The sequence below is a fragment of the Delphinus delphis genome, chromosome 19 (assembly GCF_949987515.2).
Source record: "Delphinus delphis chromosome 19, mDelDel1.2, whole genome shotgun sequence".
Classification (NCBI taxonomy): Eukaryota; Metazoa; Chordata; class Mammalia; order Artiodactyla; family Delphinidae; genus Delphinus; species Delphinus delphis.
This window is the reverse complement of record NC_082701.1, coordinates 11052279-11070676: the sequence shown is the minus strand read 5'-3', so window position 1 is coordinate 11070676 and position 18398 is coordinate 11052279. Positions and strand designations below refer to the sequence as shown.

Here is an 18398-nt window from a genome sequence, read left to right as displayed (position 1 = left end):
GCCCGCCGAGGCACGGCTCTGCGAATCTAGCACCCAGACGACAAAATAGCGAAAATTTGAAAGCAACTTAAAGTTCTTCTGAAAAGGAAAACATTGTCATAACCCATAAAATGACTGTCATGAAAATGTGCAATGACAAGGAACTTTTCGTACACAAAGTCTCATGTTAAGGCGAGCAAGCTTAAAAAAAAAAAAAAAGGGGGAAGCTTGTACAGCAAGAAACTAACACAACATCGTAAGGCAATTATACTCCAATAAAAATTAATGAAAAAGAAAAAAAAAAGGAGAAAGCTTTCCAAAATGACATACAGAAGCCGGACCCTGTGGCCTTGTCAGGTGGAACCAGGCACAGAAAGCCCAGTGCAGCGGTGTCAGAGCAGGATTGAGGGCCTCCTCGCTTCTTTGTGGGTTTTGCATTTCTGAAATGTTTTAGAATAAATACGATTTTCTCTCATATTCAGAAAAATAGTTTTATTTTTCTGCTGAAAGTATAAAATTACTTTGTAGAACACTTTCCCTTTAAACTGCAGAGAAGGCATAGGTAGCAGGGGCTCAGGAATCAGAGTGTGGGGGGAGGAGCCCTGGCTGGAGGAGAGGGCAGGACAAGTGGGCAGACAAGGAGGTCTGTGTTCATGCACCTGTGTGGTCTTATCTCAGGCATTAGGCTTCCAGATGCAGCCAGGGTCCCCCTGGACTTGCTCGTGTAAGCTGGGAATCTGGATTTAACCCAAGCTGGGAGTGGGGGCAGGAGCAGAGACCTGGGTTTCCAATTTTACTTGGAGGAGTAAGCCCAATGTGGAAATATGGGTTCGTGTTCACTGACACTGCCTTTGCAAGCGGAAGACTCACCGAAATGCAACTGGAAACGCTGACATTTGACTTGGTTTAAACTACTGGGTGGCTAAAAAAAAAACATTCCTACAATGCTGGCCTGTCTGTTTCTCTTAACTGGTGTCTCTGAGGGTAGAAAGATTTGAAGCCCCTGATGATACACAAAACTGATCTCCTCCTTGGGGTGGGCGCTCTAGGGCCCAGATGACTCCAGCCTGTTGCTGATGGACCGGCTGACCTTGAGCAGGGCCTCCTGGAACTGGGGGTACTTGTCCTTCACGTGGTGGAGGATGGTGCTGATGCTGGCCAGGCGGTCGTCCAGCCGCTTGAGCTCTGCCAGCAGTGACTGCTTATTGCGGAGCAGGAAGATGTAGCGCCCGTCCTTCACGGCCTGCAGGTGCTTGAGGCGTGACTGCAGGGCCACGAGCGTGGAAAGGTTCTTGGGTGGGACAAGAGACCCCGTGTCAGGCTACGCACGTTAAAAAGAGGACACCCTCTGGGCTGGCACGAACTCCAACTCAAGGACATGCCAGAGGAGAACTTTGCAGGAATGAACAGCTGAGGGTGCTGAGTCTCCAGCTCCAGGCAAAGAGGCTGACATGCATGGGGTGGAGCCTGGACCCTCCCTCACCCGCCGTCCAACCTGCCAGGGGCCAGGCCTGGCGCCCACCACTCCCATCTCAGCTGGTCAGGCCCCAAACCCTGCAGCCCTGCTTGACCCCTCTCTTCTGCTCACACCACCACATCCAATCCAGCAGGAAATCCCACTGGGGCGACTTTGAAATTATACGCAGAATCTGACGGCTTCGCACTAGCCCCAGGCTACCCGCGTTCCGTGCTGTGTTCCGTGCGTCCCCATCCTCCTTAAGTACCATCATGGCCTCAAACAGGTTCCCGTGTCCACTCTTGGCCCTCCCATTCCACACTCAACATGAGAGCCGAGCGATCCCGATACCCCCAAGTTACTCCTCCCCCCCAACACCCTCCCTGAGGGAGAAGCCCCTGGCCACGGTGGTGCGGCCCCAAGCGGTGCAAGCCCAGGGGCCCCAGCAGTCTCCAGCTCCTGCTGTACCTGGGGGTGCTCACTCCCTCGCTCCCTGCAAGTCTTGACTCCAGTGTCGCTTCCCCTGTGTGGCCGTCTCAGACCACCCTACTTGCAAGTGCAGCCCCCACCCACCCGATGCTCCTTCTCTGCCCCCTGTTTCTCCGGAGTATCTATATCACCATCAGATATATGGTATCTTTTTTCTTATTCGTTTTGTTTCTCACCTGCCCTCCCGCCCTCAGAAGGAGGGCAGGGATTGTCACCTTTTCTATTCTAGTCTGTTGCCCTGGCACCCAGGACAGTGCCGGCCCATGGAGACTTCATGGGAAACATGAGGTGGACGACAGCACCTCAGGTGCGATCAGCCTCGGCTTAGCTGGGCCGGAACGGGCCTTGCTGCTGGGTTCCTGTGGCCCTGGCGGCCCTGGGGACTTGTGTACCTGCCGCTTGAGGGCTGCCAGCTGGTACAGGTCAGCTTCGAGCTCGTCGGCCCTGGCCTGCATCCTTGACAGCTGCTCCTGTTTCTCCAGGAGGGAGTCGCTCACGGATTTTTGAGTTTCTTCCAGTTCTAGGATGGTTTGGGTGCACTCCTCGGTGGCCTGGGGGGTTAGACAGGAGCATCCTGGGACCCTGCCCACCGGTTATTCAGCCGACAGAGCAGAGTCAGGCTGGGAGGACCCCAGGACCCTCTATGCACATGATCCAGGAGGATTCCCAAAGAGACGGGGTGCAGGAGAGTATTGGGGGTGGGGAGGCCAGCAAGGGACCCCTGGCCAGACCCTCTGTGGGGTGGGGCGGAGAGGAGTCCGTCACCAAGCTGGGCAGAGGAGGCCCCTGGGGAGCCACGAGGGGTCGAGAGGGATGGACGCCAGGAGTGGCCAACGTGGCAGAGAAATGCACAAACCAGGCCCGGAAAAGACCCCTCTGTGCCTCCAGTAACATCCAAATGAGCAGTTGTATCAAGTCTGTCGTTTTCAGCTACCTTTCCTCATACAGGACTCCCCCTACAGGGGCTATTCCAACATTCTCCATTCAGTCCTCTGGGTGATGCCATGAGGTGAGGACCCATTTCACAGGTCAGTAAACAGAGGTACAGAGAGGTCAGACAACGTGCCTGAGCCATGAGTGGAAGAGCAGGGCTGGGACCCACAGTGGGGCTCCGAGGCAGCTTTCTGTCTCATGTAACCCTCGCCTCTCAGGGAGGGGCCACTGCTCCTATCTCCACTGGCAGACGAGGAAATTCAGGCGTGGAAGGTTTCTATACGCACTGAGGCCACACAGCTGGTCAGCAGGGGCTGAGGGAAGTCTGAGCCCACAGCCCAGCCTGGTGATCACAAAAGGAGGGGGCACTTGGGCCATACAGCTGGTCCCTTCTCAGGGCAAGGCACACACCACAATGCTCAGTCGATCTGGACTGGTGGACGGGGACATGGGCTCGAGTGGGTGCCCTCCACGTTCCCGCTGGCCCATCCCCACCACCCACTTGGGGTCAGTGACACAGGGACTCATGCCCTTCACCAGCACTCCATACTTCCCTGATGCCATTTCTGTTAGGCAGAAAGGGGCAGAAATAGGGCCGCCTCCAGTCCTAAGCTGCACCCTCCCTATATAGATCTTCTGTTAAACCCAAGACAAACTCCCAAAGAAAGCCCCTATCAGAGCAGAACGTTAGGGGCACTCGGGAAGCACCTACTGATCTGACACCCACTGTATCTTGACCCAGAACCAGCACGTGGGGTGTGAGGCTCAGGCTTTTGTCCCCAGCACAGAAGAAAGCAGCTTGTCTGATTCTGCACCTGAGCTCCTCTCATCACCCCCAGCCCCCACTGTCACTTCTCTGTCTCCTAAAACAGCCCTGACACAGCAGCTGTGACCATAGCTCTGGGAATGAGGGGCAGAAGAAGAGGCGGTGAGGCAGGTGGGGCAGGGAGGGGCCGGCCGAGAAGCAGGCAGGAAGGACAGAGTGAAATCGCAGCCCAAGCTGGGGAAAGTACATCAGAAATACGGCCCTGGCCAGTGATGCCTGCACGCCTGCCAGCTGGGCTGGTGACACAGGCTGACCGCCTGTGGACAGGTGGCCTGCAGCGTGGTCCCTTCCCAGTCGCTCGGCTCCCCGACCTTGTGAATGTCCCTGATCTTCCGTCTCAGCTCGGTCTGCTTGCGGTGGAAGTCTGTGCGGGTGAGCAGCTTCTTGTCCATCTTGCACTGCCCCTCGGCCCGAGTGGAGATGGTCTCTCTGCGTGCGACAGCCAGCTCCATGTCCTGGATCATCTTCTCCTGCTGCTTCAGCAGTTGGCTGTGCTTGACCTGGGTGCACAGAGCAGAGGGACCTCCCACCACATCCAACTGAACCATCAGGGAACCCGCAGGGGTGATGTCCCCAGGGGAGAAAGGAACCTGGGGGCTTAGTCAACCGGTCAGAGTGATTTAAGGTCCATGTAAAGAACACCAGGCAAACAGGGCAACACTGAGAAACCGTCAGAGACCGGGGCAGGTGGGGCGACATGAGGACTAGATGTGGCCCAGGGTTGAGTCCTGGAGCAGAAGGACATTAGCCAAAAAAAACGGTGAACTCTGGTTAGAATTTGTAGTTTGGTTAACTGTATTGCACCAAGGTTAATTTCCTCATTAGGAAAAATGCACCATGGTTTTGTGAGATGGTGGTGTGTAGGGCCTATAGGGCCTGGGCTGGGGGCTGGGTCGTGGTGGGAGCTGGGCTGCGAGGGGCGCCAGGGAGCTTTCTGCAGGGGTGGACGTGCTCTACGTCTCCATGGGGTGGTGGCTGCATACGTGTGCACTGGACATTTAAAATAAGTTCATGTTACTGCATGTAAATTATTCCTCAATAAAGTTGATTCAGAATAACAAAAGGATAGACAGGCAGGAATCCCCAAGTTAAGTTAGGAGTGGTGGTGGGAGGCCTAGCCCACGAGGTTAAAACAGAGCAAGGGTGACAGTAACCAAATGCTCTGCGCTGGCACGAGCCCGTCAAAATAACTGTCACAGCAGAGCAGAGATGCAGGACAAGGATGGCAACCTCAACTCCATCCCTGTGATCAACGTGGCCGTTCAAATCAGTGAGAGAAGCACAGATCACCTGATACATGCCGCTGGCATAACTCACTCCCCAGCAGAGAGAAAATACGATGGACCCCTATTCACAACATCCCCAAATAAATTCCAGGTGTATTCAAGATCTAAGTATGTGCAAACAACTGACAAAGCTCAGGAATCTGTTTGTGTAACCTCAAGCTGGGGAACCTTCTTAACAGTACCGGAGACCCAGGAGCCATACAGGAAAAGACTGATACACAACTAACACTAAACACATTCTGAGCGGAAAGAGACCATAAAAAAAATGTGTAAAGGCAAGCAGTAGACCAGAGGTAACGTTTAGAATAGGTATTAAAGACAGGGGTTATTAACCCCAATATACAAGGAGGTCCTAAAAATTGCTAAGAAATAAGAAACAGGAAAATCAGGCAAAGATATAAACAGGCAACCTCCCAAGGAGGAAACGCCAAAACACACACACACATATACACACCGGCACACACGTGTGCTCAATCCCCCACATGTAAACCAGCAACGCAAATCCACTGAGAAACCCCTTTTCATGCAGTGGGTTGTCAAATATTATAGACCAATAAACGAGTGAGTTTAGCAAAATCACAGGAACAAAGTCAATGTAAAAAAGTCCGTTGTAGGGGCTTCCCTGGTGGCGCAGTGGTTGAGAGTCCGCCTGCCAATGCAGGGGACACGGGTTCGTGCCCCGGTCCAGGAAGATCCCACATGCCGCAGAGCGGCTGCGCCCATGAGCCATGGCCGCTGAGCCTGCGCGTCCGGAGCCTGTGCTCCGCAACGGGAGAGGCCACAACAGTGAGAGGCCCGCGTACCACACACACACAAAAAAAGTCCATTGTATTTCTGTACCTTAACAATGAGAAACTGGAATTTGAAAATTTTAGAAAGTACCATTTACAACAGCACCAGAAAACACGAAACACTTAGGTATAAATCTCACAAAACATATGCAAAACCCGAATGCCGAAGACAAAAACACTAACAAGGGAAATCAAACAAGACCAAGTAAATGGGGAGACAGACACACCTGCTCACGGACTGGAAAACTCAGCAATGCTAAGGTGTCAATTCTCTCTAAATTGATCTGGAGCCTCAAATCCCAACCATGATCCGCGCAGGAACTTTTGTAGAAATTGACAGGCTGATTGTCAATGTTTTTGGAAAGGAAAAAGATATTGAATAGACAAGACAATTTTGTAAAAAAGAACAATGCTGGAGGAATCACATTGGACAGGGCCACAGAAATCAAGACCGTGTGGATTTGGGCTCTTGGATCAGTGGACACAGCAGAGGGCCCAGAAACAGACCCATGAAAGCAAATATGGTCATTGATTTCCACAAGGATATCATTGTAACAATTGTTTTAGTGACAAAACAACAAATTGGAAACATTCTGAATCTTCACATCAACCTAGGAATGTTTCATTAAATTATGTTATATCCATAGTATATTCTGCAACTGTTAAGGAAAGATAATGTCTGGATTATTTTTAAAAAAATAAGTTGCTGAATTATATGTACTATTTTTGTTATGGAAAACAAAACAAAACAAAACCACAACTAGGGGGCAAGGGGGCGGTAGCCCCGTCCGTCCATGTGTGTGTGTGTGTGCACATGCCTGTGTGGCTGTAAGCTCTGTGATAGAGGGTTTGACCTGCTGCAACTTCTGCGGTTTGAAAAGTCGGTTAAATGGAGTGGTTTTCTAAAACTTATCAGCAGTAGATGCATTTGATCAGACTTCCTCTGGACTCAATAGCTAGCGGGGTTATTATTATTATTAACCACGTAATTAGAAAAGTGATGTCACATTTGTTTTTATTACCTGCTCTCATTTGTATCCTTAAGGCCCTGAACCTTTGGCTCAGTGACAGCCTGTGATTTAATTACCAGCATTTTCTCAAGGGAATGAAATCCAGCTAAAGATGACAGTAGAGAGAAAACATGGCTCGGAAGGAAAAGGTAGGTGTGTTCCTTGAACCCTGTTACTGAGTGAGAGTCTTTCTGGTCCAACAGTGGGATACATCTCACAAATGGGTCGTGAGATTGGTGGGGGTGGGGGTCACAGCCAGCGTTTAAAAATACTGGAGTGCATTGCTTGCACAGAGTGAGGGTAAAATAGTTCATGAATACTGTGCAGACAGCTGTGTGTCCTGTAACCATTTCGGTGCAGTAAGAACAAGAATTGGACAGGCCCTGATACAGGAGGTCAGCAAAGGGAACAGCAAGTTTCCTTGTGCTTGGGCTGCAGGCCGCTGTGCTGGAGTGGTTTCCTCCCAGGACCCCGAGCTCCCAAGCTCCCCACACCTCCCTCCTCCCACCCACCTTCATCCTGTGGATCTCAGCCTTCATGGCCCGGATCTCTGCCTGGCCCGTCTCGGAATCCACTGAGGCGCGCATCTCTTTTGCCAGTTGGATTTTTTTGTCCCAAAGCATGATCTGGTGTCTTTAAGGGAAGGAGAGGCAGTGTAAGAGCTGGAGAACGAAGGGGCTTTCTTTCTGATGCTTTGGTGATCGCTGTGTGCTGTGCTTGGGGTGGGCACCGAGCACAAGGAGCAATGTCTGTAATGGGCTACAGGAGACCCTCGCCTTCCCGTCCATGAGGGGCGCCCTCACCTAGCAGGTGGCCTGGTTAATTTGCAGGCACCCAGGCAAGGGTTTAAATAGAAACAAATGTTACCATTCTGGGACCAGAAGGTGAACTCAACCCCAGTGCCCACCACCCTCACTGGGGGGCCGGGGCAGGGGGCTGGGGCAGAGGAGAAAACAGATATGTAACTTTAGGAGAAACTGAGAAAAGCAAATATAAGTGATAGAATTTGATATAAGAAGAAGTCAAAAGCCTAGATAGACCAAGAGCCTGAAAGCTATTAAAATGTTAGCAAAGACACATGCCCCCCCACCCCCTGTGGTCTGAATGTTTGTGTCCCCCTGCCCCCAAATCCACATGTTGGAATCCTTATGCCAAGTCTTGGGATGGTGATGAGGTCATGAGGGTGGAACCCCCATGAATGGGATTAGTGCCCTCATAAAAGAGACCCCACAGATCTCCCCCTCTCCTGCCACCCTGTGAGGACACAGCAAGGAGTCTGCAACCCAGAAGAGAGCCCTCACCCGACCATATAGGCACCCTGATCTCGGACTTCCAGCCTCCAGAACCGTGAGGAATAAATTCCTGTTGATTGTTTAGAAGCCCCAGTCTGTGGTGCTCTGTTGAGCAGCCTGGAGGGACTAAGATCCTCTGCAAGCTCCAGGCGGTGTTATGTGTAGATTCTGTCAAACCACAGGGAGGGGATGATCCCTTTGCCACTCAGCCCCTTGGCAATCACATGGCACCAGTCAGGGTGCATGCATACAGTACCCGCTCAAGAGCCCTTGCAACTGGAGATGCAGATCTACGTGCACCAATGGGGAAGGACATCACAAAAAAATATAAGGTTACTTCAAAGGGGGACATAGAGAGCAATCTCATTTTTGTTAAAAAAAAATGAAAGAAATACACAGAGAAAATGGTAAAGGAAGAGGGTTGGATTGAGTGTGAGTCTCCTTTCTACTCTGCACACACTGTCACAGTTTAAAATGCTCACCGTTGGGTCTGGATTACTCTTACAATCAGGCACCAGAAAGATCATACAGTTTTTAAAAAGTCTGTCCCAAAGGAAGCCACTCTATTTCCAGCCACCACGATCATGGGTTTGGTGGGAGGGCTGCCCTGAGCTCAGGAGACAAGAACCCCACTCTTCCCCAGGATCCACCTCGGGTTCCAGAGCCGCCCCCACCTCCCGGGCCGGTTTACGTGGATGGTGGCCTCCCACGGCTCTGCGGGGCAGCGACCCTGGGACAGGACGCGCCCGGCACTCACTCCGCCTCCACCAGGCTGTTGAGCACGGCCGCCTTCTCCTCCCTGAGCTCGTTCAGCTTCTCCTGCATTTCGATGGTCTCTCGCTCCGAGGCCTGCATGGGGAGGGGGCGGCTGAGGGTGGGGCTGAGGGCGGGCGCACACCTGTTCCCCCGCCTTGCCCCCTGCCTGCCCACCACGGGCGGGAGCTCAAGGTGGAGCCTACCTTGAGCGCACGCACGAACTCGCCCTCCGTGGCCAGGTTGCCCTGCTGCAGCTCCTCGGAGCTGCATCGGTTCTGGTTCATCAGCACGTTGAGCTTCTTCAGGTCATTGTCCAGGTCCTTCATGTGCCGCTCGATCTGCTTCTGCTCTTTCTTCTCCTGGTCGATCTTGTCTGAGGGGAGGGCGGCCGGGGGTCGGGGGTGGCTCCTGGGGGTTGTGATCCGGGTCTGTGCCCAGAGCGCCCCCCAGCCCCGCCGACCTTCGGGCACCCCCGCCCAGCCAGAGGAGGCCGAAGGGGACAGGGTTGGTGCTCAGACACCAAACCCCTAGGAAAGACCAGCCAAGCTCAGGGGCAGGGCCGGAAAGCAACGACCCTGACCACCAACAGGGGGGTTTGGGTGGCTCAAGGGCAGGACAAGCAGGCGGCAGGACCTCCGGGAAGAAATGGGCATGATGTGTTCAGGCCGAGTGGGCCCTGGACACCAGGCAGCACTTCCTGTGGGGCTGCAGGGCTGGGCTGACCAGGTGGGACCGGGACACAACAGCAGGTGCTGTGGAGGGGGGCTGGGAAGGGGAGCTCACTTTCTATACGTAGTTTCTTCTGCTCCAGGATGTGGATCTCCTTCTTGGACATGTCCAGGGAGGCCAGGTGTTCCTCGCGCCCCTGCGTGGCCGCCACCATCTCCTGCTGCAGCCGGAGCCAGGTCACCTGGGCCTGCGTCACGCCGGCATTGTGCTCCTCGATCAGCTTGGTCAGCCTCTTGATCTCCAGCTCCAGGGGCCCCACTTCTTGCCCCTGAAAGTGATGTTCACCAGAAAGAAGAATGAGCCTCTAAATCTGGGTGGGCTGCCGAGGGTGGGGACCCCTGAGATCATGTGTCTGTACGACGAGTAGGGGGTCTTTACTCAGAGGGACCAGGGACCCTGTCATTGGGTCCCTTCCCCCGAGGGCCCAGGCCATATGGACTGACCTGCTGTGGGAGATATGGGTCTGGGGGTCTGTGACCCCTTCCCCTCCCTCCACTGGCCGGGCCCCACCATGCCCCAGTCTTGGGGCAGGGGCAGCAGGGCCTCTGTCACCCAAGAGGCTTTGCAAATTGTCTTTTAACAGCGCACTGTCATGGGTTAGGGTCTTTACTCCCTTGGAATCCAAGCAGGTTGCAGCTCTGAGACCGCACTCTGGTGTCGAGGTCTACCTAAGAATGTGCCCCCAGCTGCCCATCCTGTTCTGGGACTTGAAGCTGTTGGTGGGTTCCTCAGGTCAGCGATACCTGGATAACCTGTAGGACTTCAAGCCCCAGACTCATCAGACCGCTTCACTTAGAGCTGCAGTCAGTGGCTGAGATCCCGCCTGCTGCCTATCTTCGCATAGCCCGTGGGCCACACAAAAAATCAGAAGAGAATTTTGTGCCAGGCGGAAGTTATATGGAATTCAAACTTCAGGGGCCCTAGGTAAGGTTTTACTGCACACGGCCACACCCATCTGTTTACGTACTGCCCGTGCCTCCTCATAGCCGCTGGGGTGGGGGATTGCGACAGAGACCATCTGGCCTGTAACACCTGAAATACTATCTGGCCCGACAGAGAAGGTCTGCAGACAGCCCGAGTCAGAGCACTCGGCACAGACACGTGTGCTTCACCTGTATGATCAGCGGGACAGGAACGCGTGTGTCCTACGTGAGTTCGTTTCTGAACATAAGAAGTTCCTGGAATGGCCAGGCATGGATATCAACCCGAGCGGCCTCTCCCGGCCCTGGGGTCTTACCCCGAGTTCAGAAATCATCTGCTCCAGCTGCTTGTTCAAAAAGTTGATGAGGCCTTGCTTTCTCTCAATCAGGATTGTGCGCCTGGAGATTTCATTTTCACTGTTTGTGATGAGGTCGTTGACTTTTTTCACTTCCTTGTCCAGCTCAGCCAGTGTCTTCTGATGCATGTCCAGCCTGCAGCTGGTGTTCGTGACATCCAGGGTGGTCTGAGCAATGTCACCGTCAATTTTGGAATGATGTGTCACCTGAATTAGCAGAAGGAAACATGTCTGAACTTTTTTTCTCTCTCTGGGAGGCTCCAAAGGAGCTGGTTGGCTTCTTGTTTCCTTGATCATCCAGGTATTCATCTGGAGAAATTCCAAAACATAATCAGGAGAGGAGGATGTTGGCTTTCTCTCCACCTCAAGACCTGTCAAAGGACCTACTTGTTGGAACCCTAATGATTTCTCACAGAAAAAGAAAGCTAACATTATTATCTCTTCTTATCAAACAAACAGTAACGTGCATTGAAACGGGGAAATGTGAAAATACAGATGATCACCCATAAATCTGCCACACAGTTAGCCAGCGTCACTATTTAGAATCTATCCTGCCTTCCTGACTTTGTATATAAACCCCTTTGCCCCCCACCAAAAGAAAAACAGGATCGCACTCTACATATAGGTTTGTAAGCCACTTTGCAATTTGACAACTTTCATGTCATGTCATTTTTAATGGCTGTGTAATACTCGGTCATATTTGTAACAGAGATTAGGAAGCAAGTCACAGCTGTCCCTGGGAATGTCATCTGTTCCACAATGATCATGGAGCACTGCTCTTGACAGCTCATGTGTTTTGGTGAGGAATACCAAGATGCCTGCCTTCTTTGAGCTTGTCAATCTCTTATCAACATTCCAACTCTAAATAATGCTGTGACAAACACCAACTTCTAATTTCTATTTGATGGGACAAATGTCCTTACATTTCACTGGAAAAGCTGGACACAGTCCTTAAGAGAAAAGATTGTACTGTACTGGGGCTCTCGCCAACCTTGGTTCTGGGGGTGGGAGCTTCAGCCCGGGGCAGAAGTGCCCAGGGCTCCGTGGGGCTGCCACTGTCCCGAAGGCTGGGCCAGCCCACCCTGCCTCCTCTGTTGGCTTCCGAAGACAGATTTGCTCCACTCTTTCCTACCATGGAGGGTTGATCATAAGGATACTTGTGAGAATCAGGGAGGGAGGCAGCTCGGGCTCACTTTGGGATCAGGGCCCCTTTCCCCGAGCTGTGGTTCTGCCTTGACCTTGCTAGCCAGCCCCTCGCCGTTGGTTGCCCACAAGTTCCTGCCCACGAAAATCCTCAGCTCTCTACCAGCCTGTGGCTCCCATCAACTCCTGGTCTCCCAGGGTCATCTCTGCCCCTCCCCACACGACCCCAGCTGGCTCTGTCACACATGCACTCTCTGACCAGCCATCATGCATGACTTTCCAGAACATTCCTAGGTTTAAAGCCAGACCCTGCCAGCATCTCAAGTCACCCAGCTCCTTGCGGTCACACCTTGGTCCCTCTGGCCCCTCTGAGCTCTGGCTATCCACCCGTCCCTTTCTTTGCCAAGACCATCCAAGGTCACTGGGTCTTCACAGGGGCCCTGCCTTCCTCTCTACCCCAGTGCTAGCCACCCTGGAAGGGCTTCAGCTCCTAAGTCCCCTTTCAGCCACCAACCAGGCCAACCAGAGCACCCCGACCTCCCCTCAGTCCCCTCGGGCTGTTTGTCCCCTTTGTTGAGACCACCCTGGCCTCCTCCTGGGACATCAGTACTGCTCCTGAACTGTGTAGGCCCCATGGTTCACCTGTGCCTGCCCTCCCTCTGGACCCAGCTGCGTATGATTCTGTCCCTCCACAATCTCTGCTCCTTGTCCCAGATATGCCCACCCTGTCTGCCACCAGCCCACGAGGTGTAATGAACAGTTTGGGAAAAGTGCCCCCTTTCCAGAGCTGGACTTGCATCTGCTGGCTATTGTTGGAAAAACTGCTGGCCCAGGACCCTTTACTGCCCTCCTGTGGACATGGGCGGTAGTACACGGGCTGCCCACCAATTGTTGTAACAAATGCTGGCCAAGGACTCTTTACTGCCCTCCTGTGGACGTGGGTGGTAGTACATGGGCTGATCACCAATTGTTGCAACAAATGCTGGCCCAGGACTCTTTACTGCCCTCCTGTGGACACGGGTGGTAGTACACCTGCTGCCCACCAATTGTTGCAACAGATGCTGGACCAGGACTTTACTGCCCTCCTGTGGACATCGGTGGTAGTACACCTGCTGCCCACTAATTGTTGCAACAGATACTGGACCAGGACTTTACTGCCCTCCTGTGGACATCGGTGGTAGTACACATGCCGCCCACCAATAGTTTCAACGAACACTGGCCCGGGACTCTCTACTGCTCTCCTGTGGACATGGGTGGTAGTACACCTGCCGTCCACCAATTGTTGCAACAAATGCTGGAGTTGGACTCCTTATTGCCCTCCTGTGGACATGGGTGGTAGGACATGTGCCACCCACCAATTGCAACAAATGCTGACCCAGGACTCTTTACTGCCCTCCTGTGGACATGGGCGGTAGTACACGGACTGCCCACCAATTGTAACAAATGCTGGCCAAGGACTCTTTACTGCCCTCCTGTGGACGTGGGTGGTAGTACACCTGCCGCCCACCAACTGTTGCAACAAATGCTGGACCTGGACTCCTTATTGCCCTCCTGTGGACATGGGTGGTAGGACATGTGCCACCCACCAATTGCAACAAACGCTGACCCAGGACTCTTTACTGCCCTCCTGTGGACACGGGTGGTAGCACACCTGCTGCCCACCAATTGTTGCAACAGATGCTGGACCAGGACTCTCTACTGCTCTCCTGTGGACATGGGTGGTAGTACACCTGCCGCCCACCAACTGTTGCAACAAATGCTGGACCTGGACTCCTTATTGCCCTCCTGTGGACATGAGTGGTAGTACATGTGCCGCCTACATGGGTGGCTGGGGAAGAGGGACACCTGGGGGCCAGGGGACCGGCCTCTGTGGTGCTGCAGCAGGGCTGGGCAGGTTTACTTCACACCCAACACACTCCATAGCTTCTCCAGTACACACTGCCCCCCCATTTTTGCTCCCAGCAGGTAGTCTTGCCCCCACTTCCCAGAATAAGAACTGGAAGTACTCCACCAGCGTCAGCTAGGGCATCTCAAGGAGATCCAGGCATGGGCGGTCTTGGTTCCAGCCCTGTCTCTCTGGTTCCTTAGCACACCAGGCTGGGAGCGAGCTGGTCTCCTCCCAGGTGTCTGGGAGGGGTGAGGTGCTTCAGGCTGCTAGCCAGATAGACAGCAGCCCCGAGGCAGGGGGTCACATCACAGGAAGAGCCAAAGAAGAAATTATTTAAGTAACAAATTGCTTTTCTAAGGACACAGGGACCCCCCCCCCACTCAGAGAAAAGCAAGACCCCCTGGGGGAGCAAGAGAGAGCTCATGACAGGGGTAGGGGTGGGGTCCCCAGGCCAGGTGGGCCAATCATATTCACTCAGGACCTCCAGGCACACCCTGGGGAGGCAGAGGCTTGGGCAACTCCACAATCCACTTAAAATGCTCCTACCAATTTGACCAGGGTTTCTGCTGCAGCAATTTATCCTCAGACATGTGGACAAAGATGTGTGAGCAAGCATGTTCAGTGCTGACTTATTTATAAAGTTTAAAACCTAGAAACAACCTGAAGTGTCTAATGAGAGAACTGTTGAACAAAACACATACATTTGTAGGATGAAATGTGATGCATAAGCCAACATGTACTTTTTCTAAGCATATTTAATGGAAAATGTTATGTTGAATGCGGCCAATAATGTAAAATAAAACACTACATACATAGTGAAAAATTCATTGACAACTACACTTGTTTGTGCACTTTTCTCTCTGTGTTATATTTCATTAAAATTAATGTAAATGGATTAGAGTGGATTAAAAACTGGTATATAGTAAGAGTCCTATGTCCTGTAGGGTTGTGTATGCATAGGTGTCTTCACATGTGTGTTCATGTATGTGAACATGTTGCACAAATGTGTGCATGTTTGCGTGTGTGTGAACGAGTGTGCGTGTTTGCTCACATGTGCACATGGGGATGTGTATGTGCACGTGTGTTTCTGTGTGTCTTTGTGTGTATGAGTATGACCGTGTGTGTTTAGAAAAATTTCCAGAAGGAAATACACCACAATTTCAGAAGAGATTATCTCTGGATGGTGGGACTTAGCTGTCTTATTTTCCTCTTATGCCTTTTTGTACTTCTAGGTTCCCTACAATAAAAATGCATTTCTTTTCAACTAGAAAAAAATGAAAGGTGAATGAACATGCTGAGTGCCCCTTGCTCCCCCCCATTCCACCACATGTGGTCTGTTCCCCGCGAGAGGCACCCCAATGCCTGCTCTCCCTGGGGGCACCTGCCTTTCGAGGCCCGGGTGTGTGCAGGTGGCATACCAGGTTGGTCTTTTCCTTCTGGAGCTTCAGGATGAGCTGGTGGAAGTACTTTGTCATCTTGTTGGAGGTCACGTGCTCCTGCAGCTTCTCCACGATGGAGGCATCCATCTTCCTCCCCAGCTCCAGCTCATGCTGGATGGTCTGGTGGAGAGTCTGCAATTGGCCTATGGTTGCCGTGTATTCCTGGAAAGAAAGAGCCAAAGGGTGGGCGCTGTGAAGGAGGTCGGGGAGGCTTGCCCTGCAGGTGGGAGACATGACCATACCATGTGGGCCTTGCCCAGTGCGTCCTCCGTGTCCAGCAGGGTGAGCCTGTAGGTGTTGAACTCATTCTGCAGGGCCTCCTCCTTGGCCAGGCACTGCGAAGTCAGTTTCTGCATCAGGCTGGTTTCCGTCTCTGCCCGGTTCAGGATACTGGCCAGTTTCTCATTCTTTTCTTCCTCCTTTATGATGGATTTCTTATAGGCTTCGAGCTCGCCATCCATGGACTTGACTTGATGCTGGCATTCGCTGCCAAAAGTGAAAGAGCAAAGCTAGGACGTTGGAACACCAACGATGTATGTATGTATGGTGGTACCCTGCTCAGAGGAAGCTCACAGAGTGGAGAGAAAGAAATTAGGAAACCAACTCTTTCAATAGTAGTTGAATCTTTTTTAAAAAATTTATGACTTTCGCACATTATTTATTTATTTATTTTTAATTTCTTGGCCGCACTGTGCGGCACGTGGGACCTTAGTTCCCTGACCAGAGATCCAACCCACACCTCCTGCAGTGGAAGCATGGAGTCTTAACCACTGGACTGCCAGGGAAGTCCCAACAGTACTCAAATCTTGACTAATATTTTCTAATGTATTAGAACTATTACCTGGGACTTCCCTGGCAGTCCAGTGGTTGGGGTTCCATCCTTCCACTGCAGGGGTCATGGGTGCGATCCCTAGTTGGGGAACTAGGATCCTGCATGCTGTGCAGCCAAAAATAAAATAAATAAATAAAAATAAAAGTTAAAAGAACTATTACCTATCTCAAATTCAAGTCTAAAACTCTTCTAATATTGTGATTATGGGAGGGAGAAAGGGCAGGAAACTGTTGCCTTGTGCTTGTGGGTGGGGAGTGGTTGGCGCCAGTCCATCTCCTTTAGTCATGACCATAACCTTTGGAAAGGATATGCTGTTATCTCAGTTTTGTACTCGTGAACACGAAGCTTAAAGCATTTGAGGCGCACAGTGAATGGTGTGGCTGGGAGGAATACAGGTGGCTGTCTCTTCAAATCGTCTCAGCATACTGGTCATGGAAATACCCATAAGTAATGTCAAGTTAAAAAATGCAGATCCTGGATAATGGAATTTGAATTTGTGTGTGTGAGACATTTTTTCCCTTTCATTCTGTGCTGTCCTGCTGTACTTTAAGCATGCTTTTCTCTACTTGTGGTATCTTATCCTTTGAATAAGTTTTTATTCAAAAATTCAAAAAGTACTTTCTTCTTGAACTAGAATAATACCTTCCATATTTTTCTCACATCTATTCCTGGGCCTTGGACTCTCTTCCCCCAGCAAACTGTTACTGTCTCTTAAATGTCTTGCCAGATATATTTTATGTATATATAAACATTATGTTTGTGGGTGTTTGCGTATTTCTCTCCACTTAAAAAATCACAAGTGGAAGCTTAGTATATCCTATTCTGCACCTTACTTTTTCTTCTGTTGTATCTTAGAGATATTCAATATCAGTGTATACAGAAATCGCCTTAATTCTTTTCAATGACCAGATAGTATTTTAAATATCTCATTGGTATACATTTAGGCTCTATCCAGTTTTCTGCTTTTTCCCAATTTCACCAGTATAGCAATAAATACCTGTACACATTAAAAAAAAAAAAAGATACAGAAGAGATATGTTGTGTTCACGCAGCAGAAGATTCAATATTAAGGTGCCAATTCTCCTCAAACTGCTCTATAGTCTCAATGCATTTCCAATCTCAATGCCAGTAGGCATTCTTTCCCCAGAAATTGACAAGCTAATTCTAAAATTCATATGGAAATCCAAAGGACCTAGGATAGCCAAAATAATTTTGTAAAAGAACAAAGACTCCCAATATCTGATTTAAAGACTTTCTATAAAGCTGTACTTATGAAGACAATGTGGTATTGGTGAAAGATAGACAAATAGATCAATGGAACAGGATGGAGTGTGTACACACTCACACACACACACACATACACACAATTGACTGATTTCTGACAAAGGTGCCACGGTATTTCAGTGGAGAAAGGATGGTCTTTTCACCAAGGGTGCTAAGACAACTGGAGATGGACATGCAAAAAAAGACTGAACCTCAGACCATAATAAAATTAACTTGAGGGCTTCCCTGGTGGTGCAGTGGTTGAGAGTCTGCCTGCCAATGCAGGGGACACGGGTTCGTGCCCCAGTCCGGGAAGATCCCATATACCGTGGAGTGGCTGGGCCCGTGAGCCATGGCCGCTGAGCCTGCATGTCTGGAGCCTGTGCTCCGCAACGGGAGAGGCCACAACAGTGAGAGGCCCGCATACCGCAAGAAAAAAAAAAAATTAACTTGAAATAGATCATATACCTAAATGGAAGAGCTAAAATTATCACACTTTAGCAGAAAACATAGAGAAAATCTTTATGACTCTAGGTCAGGCAAAGATTTCTTAGAGAGGACATTAAAAGCATGAACTATGAAAGAAAAAAATTAATAAATTGGAATCCATCAAAATTTAAAACTTTGGCTCTTCAAAAAACATCGTTAAGAGAATGAAATTACAAGCCAGCCTGGGAGAAAAATATTTTCAAAATACACATCTGGTAAAGGACTTGTATCCAGAACATATGAGAACTCATAACTCAATAATCAGATAAACCACTCAGTTTAAAAATAAGCAAAAGAATAAAATACCTAGGAATAAACCTACCTAGGAAGGCAAAAGACCTGTACTCTGAAAACTAAAGGACACTGATGAAAGAAATTGAAGATGACACAAACAGATGGAAAGATATACTATGTTCTTGGATTGGAAGAATCAATATTGTTAAAATGACCATACTACCCAAAGCAATCTACACATTCAATGTGATCCCTATCAAATCACCAATGGCATTTTTCACAGAACT

At 50.7% G+C, this 18398-nt stretch overlaps 1 protein-coding gene across 1 annotated transcript in view; it reads right to left on the bottom strand.

The window, feature by feature from the left end:
* Positions 1-171: 171 nt before the first annotated feature.
* CCDC40 (coiled-coil domain 40 molecular ruler complex subunit) overlaps positions 172-18398 on the bottom strand; it is a 42285-nt gene continuing 24058 nt past the window's right edge. Inside the window, exons 11-20 of the mRNA XM_059996270.1 lie at positions 15536-15779; positions 15273-15455; positions 10785-11030; positions 9602-9815; positions 9022-9191; positions 8820-8911; positions 7283-7403; positions 3995-4183; positions 2317-2475; positions 172-1270 (exon numbers count right to left, since the gene is read on the bottom strand). Coding sequence (XP_059852253.1) covers positions 1025-1270; positions 2317-2475; positions 3995-4183; positions 7283-7403; positions 8820-8911; positions 9022-9191; positions 9602-9815; positions 10785-11030; positions 15273-15455; positions 15536-15779 — 1864 coding nt within the window. The 3' untranslated portion in view covers positions 172-1024. The remainder of the gene's footprint in view (positions 1271-2316; positions 2476-3994; positions 4184-7282; positions 7404-8819; positions 8912-9021; positions 9192-9601; positions 9816-10784; positions 11031-15272; positions 15456-15535; positions 15780-18398) is intronic.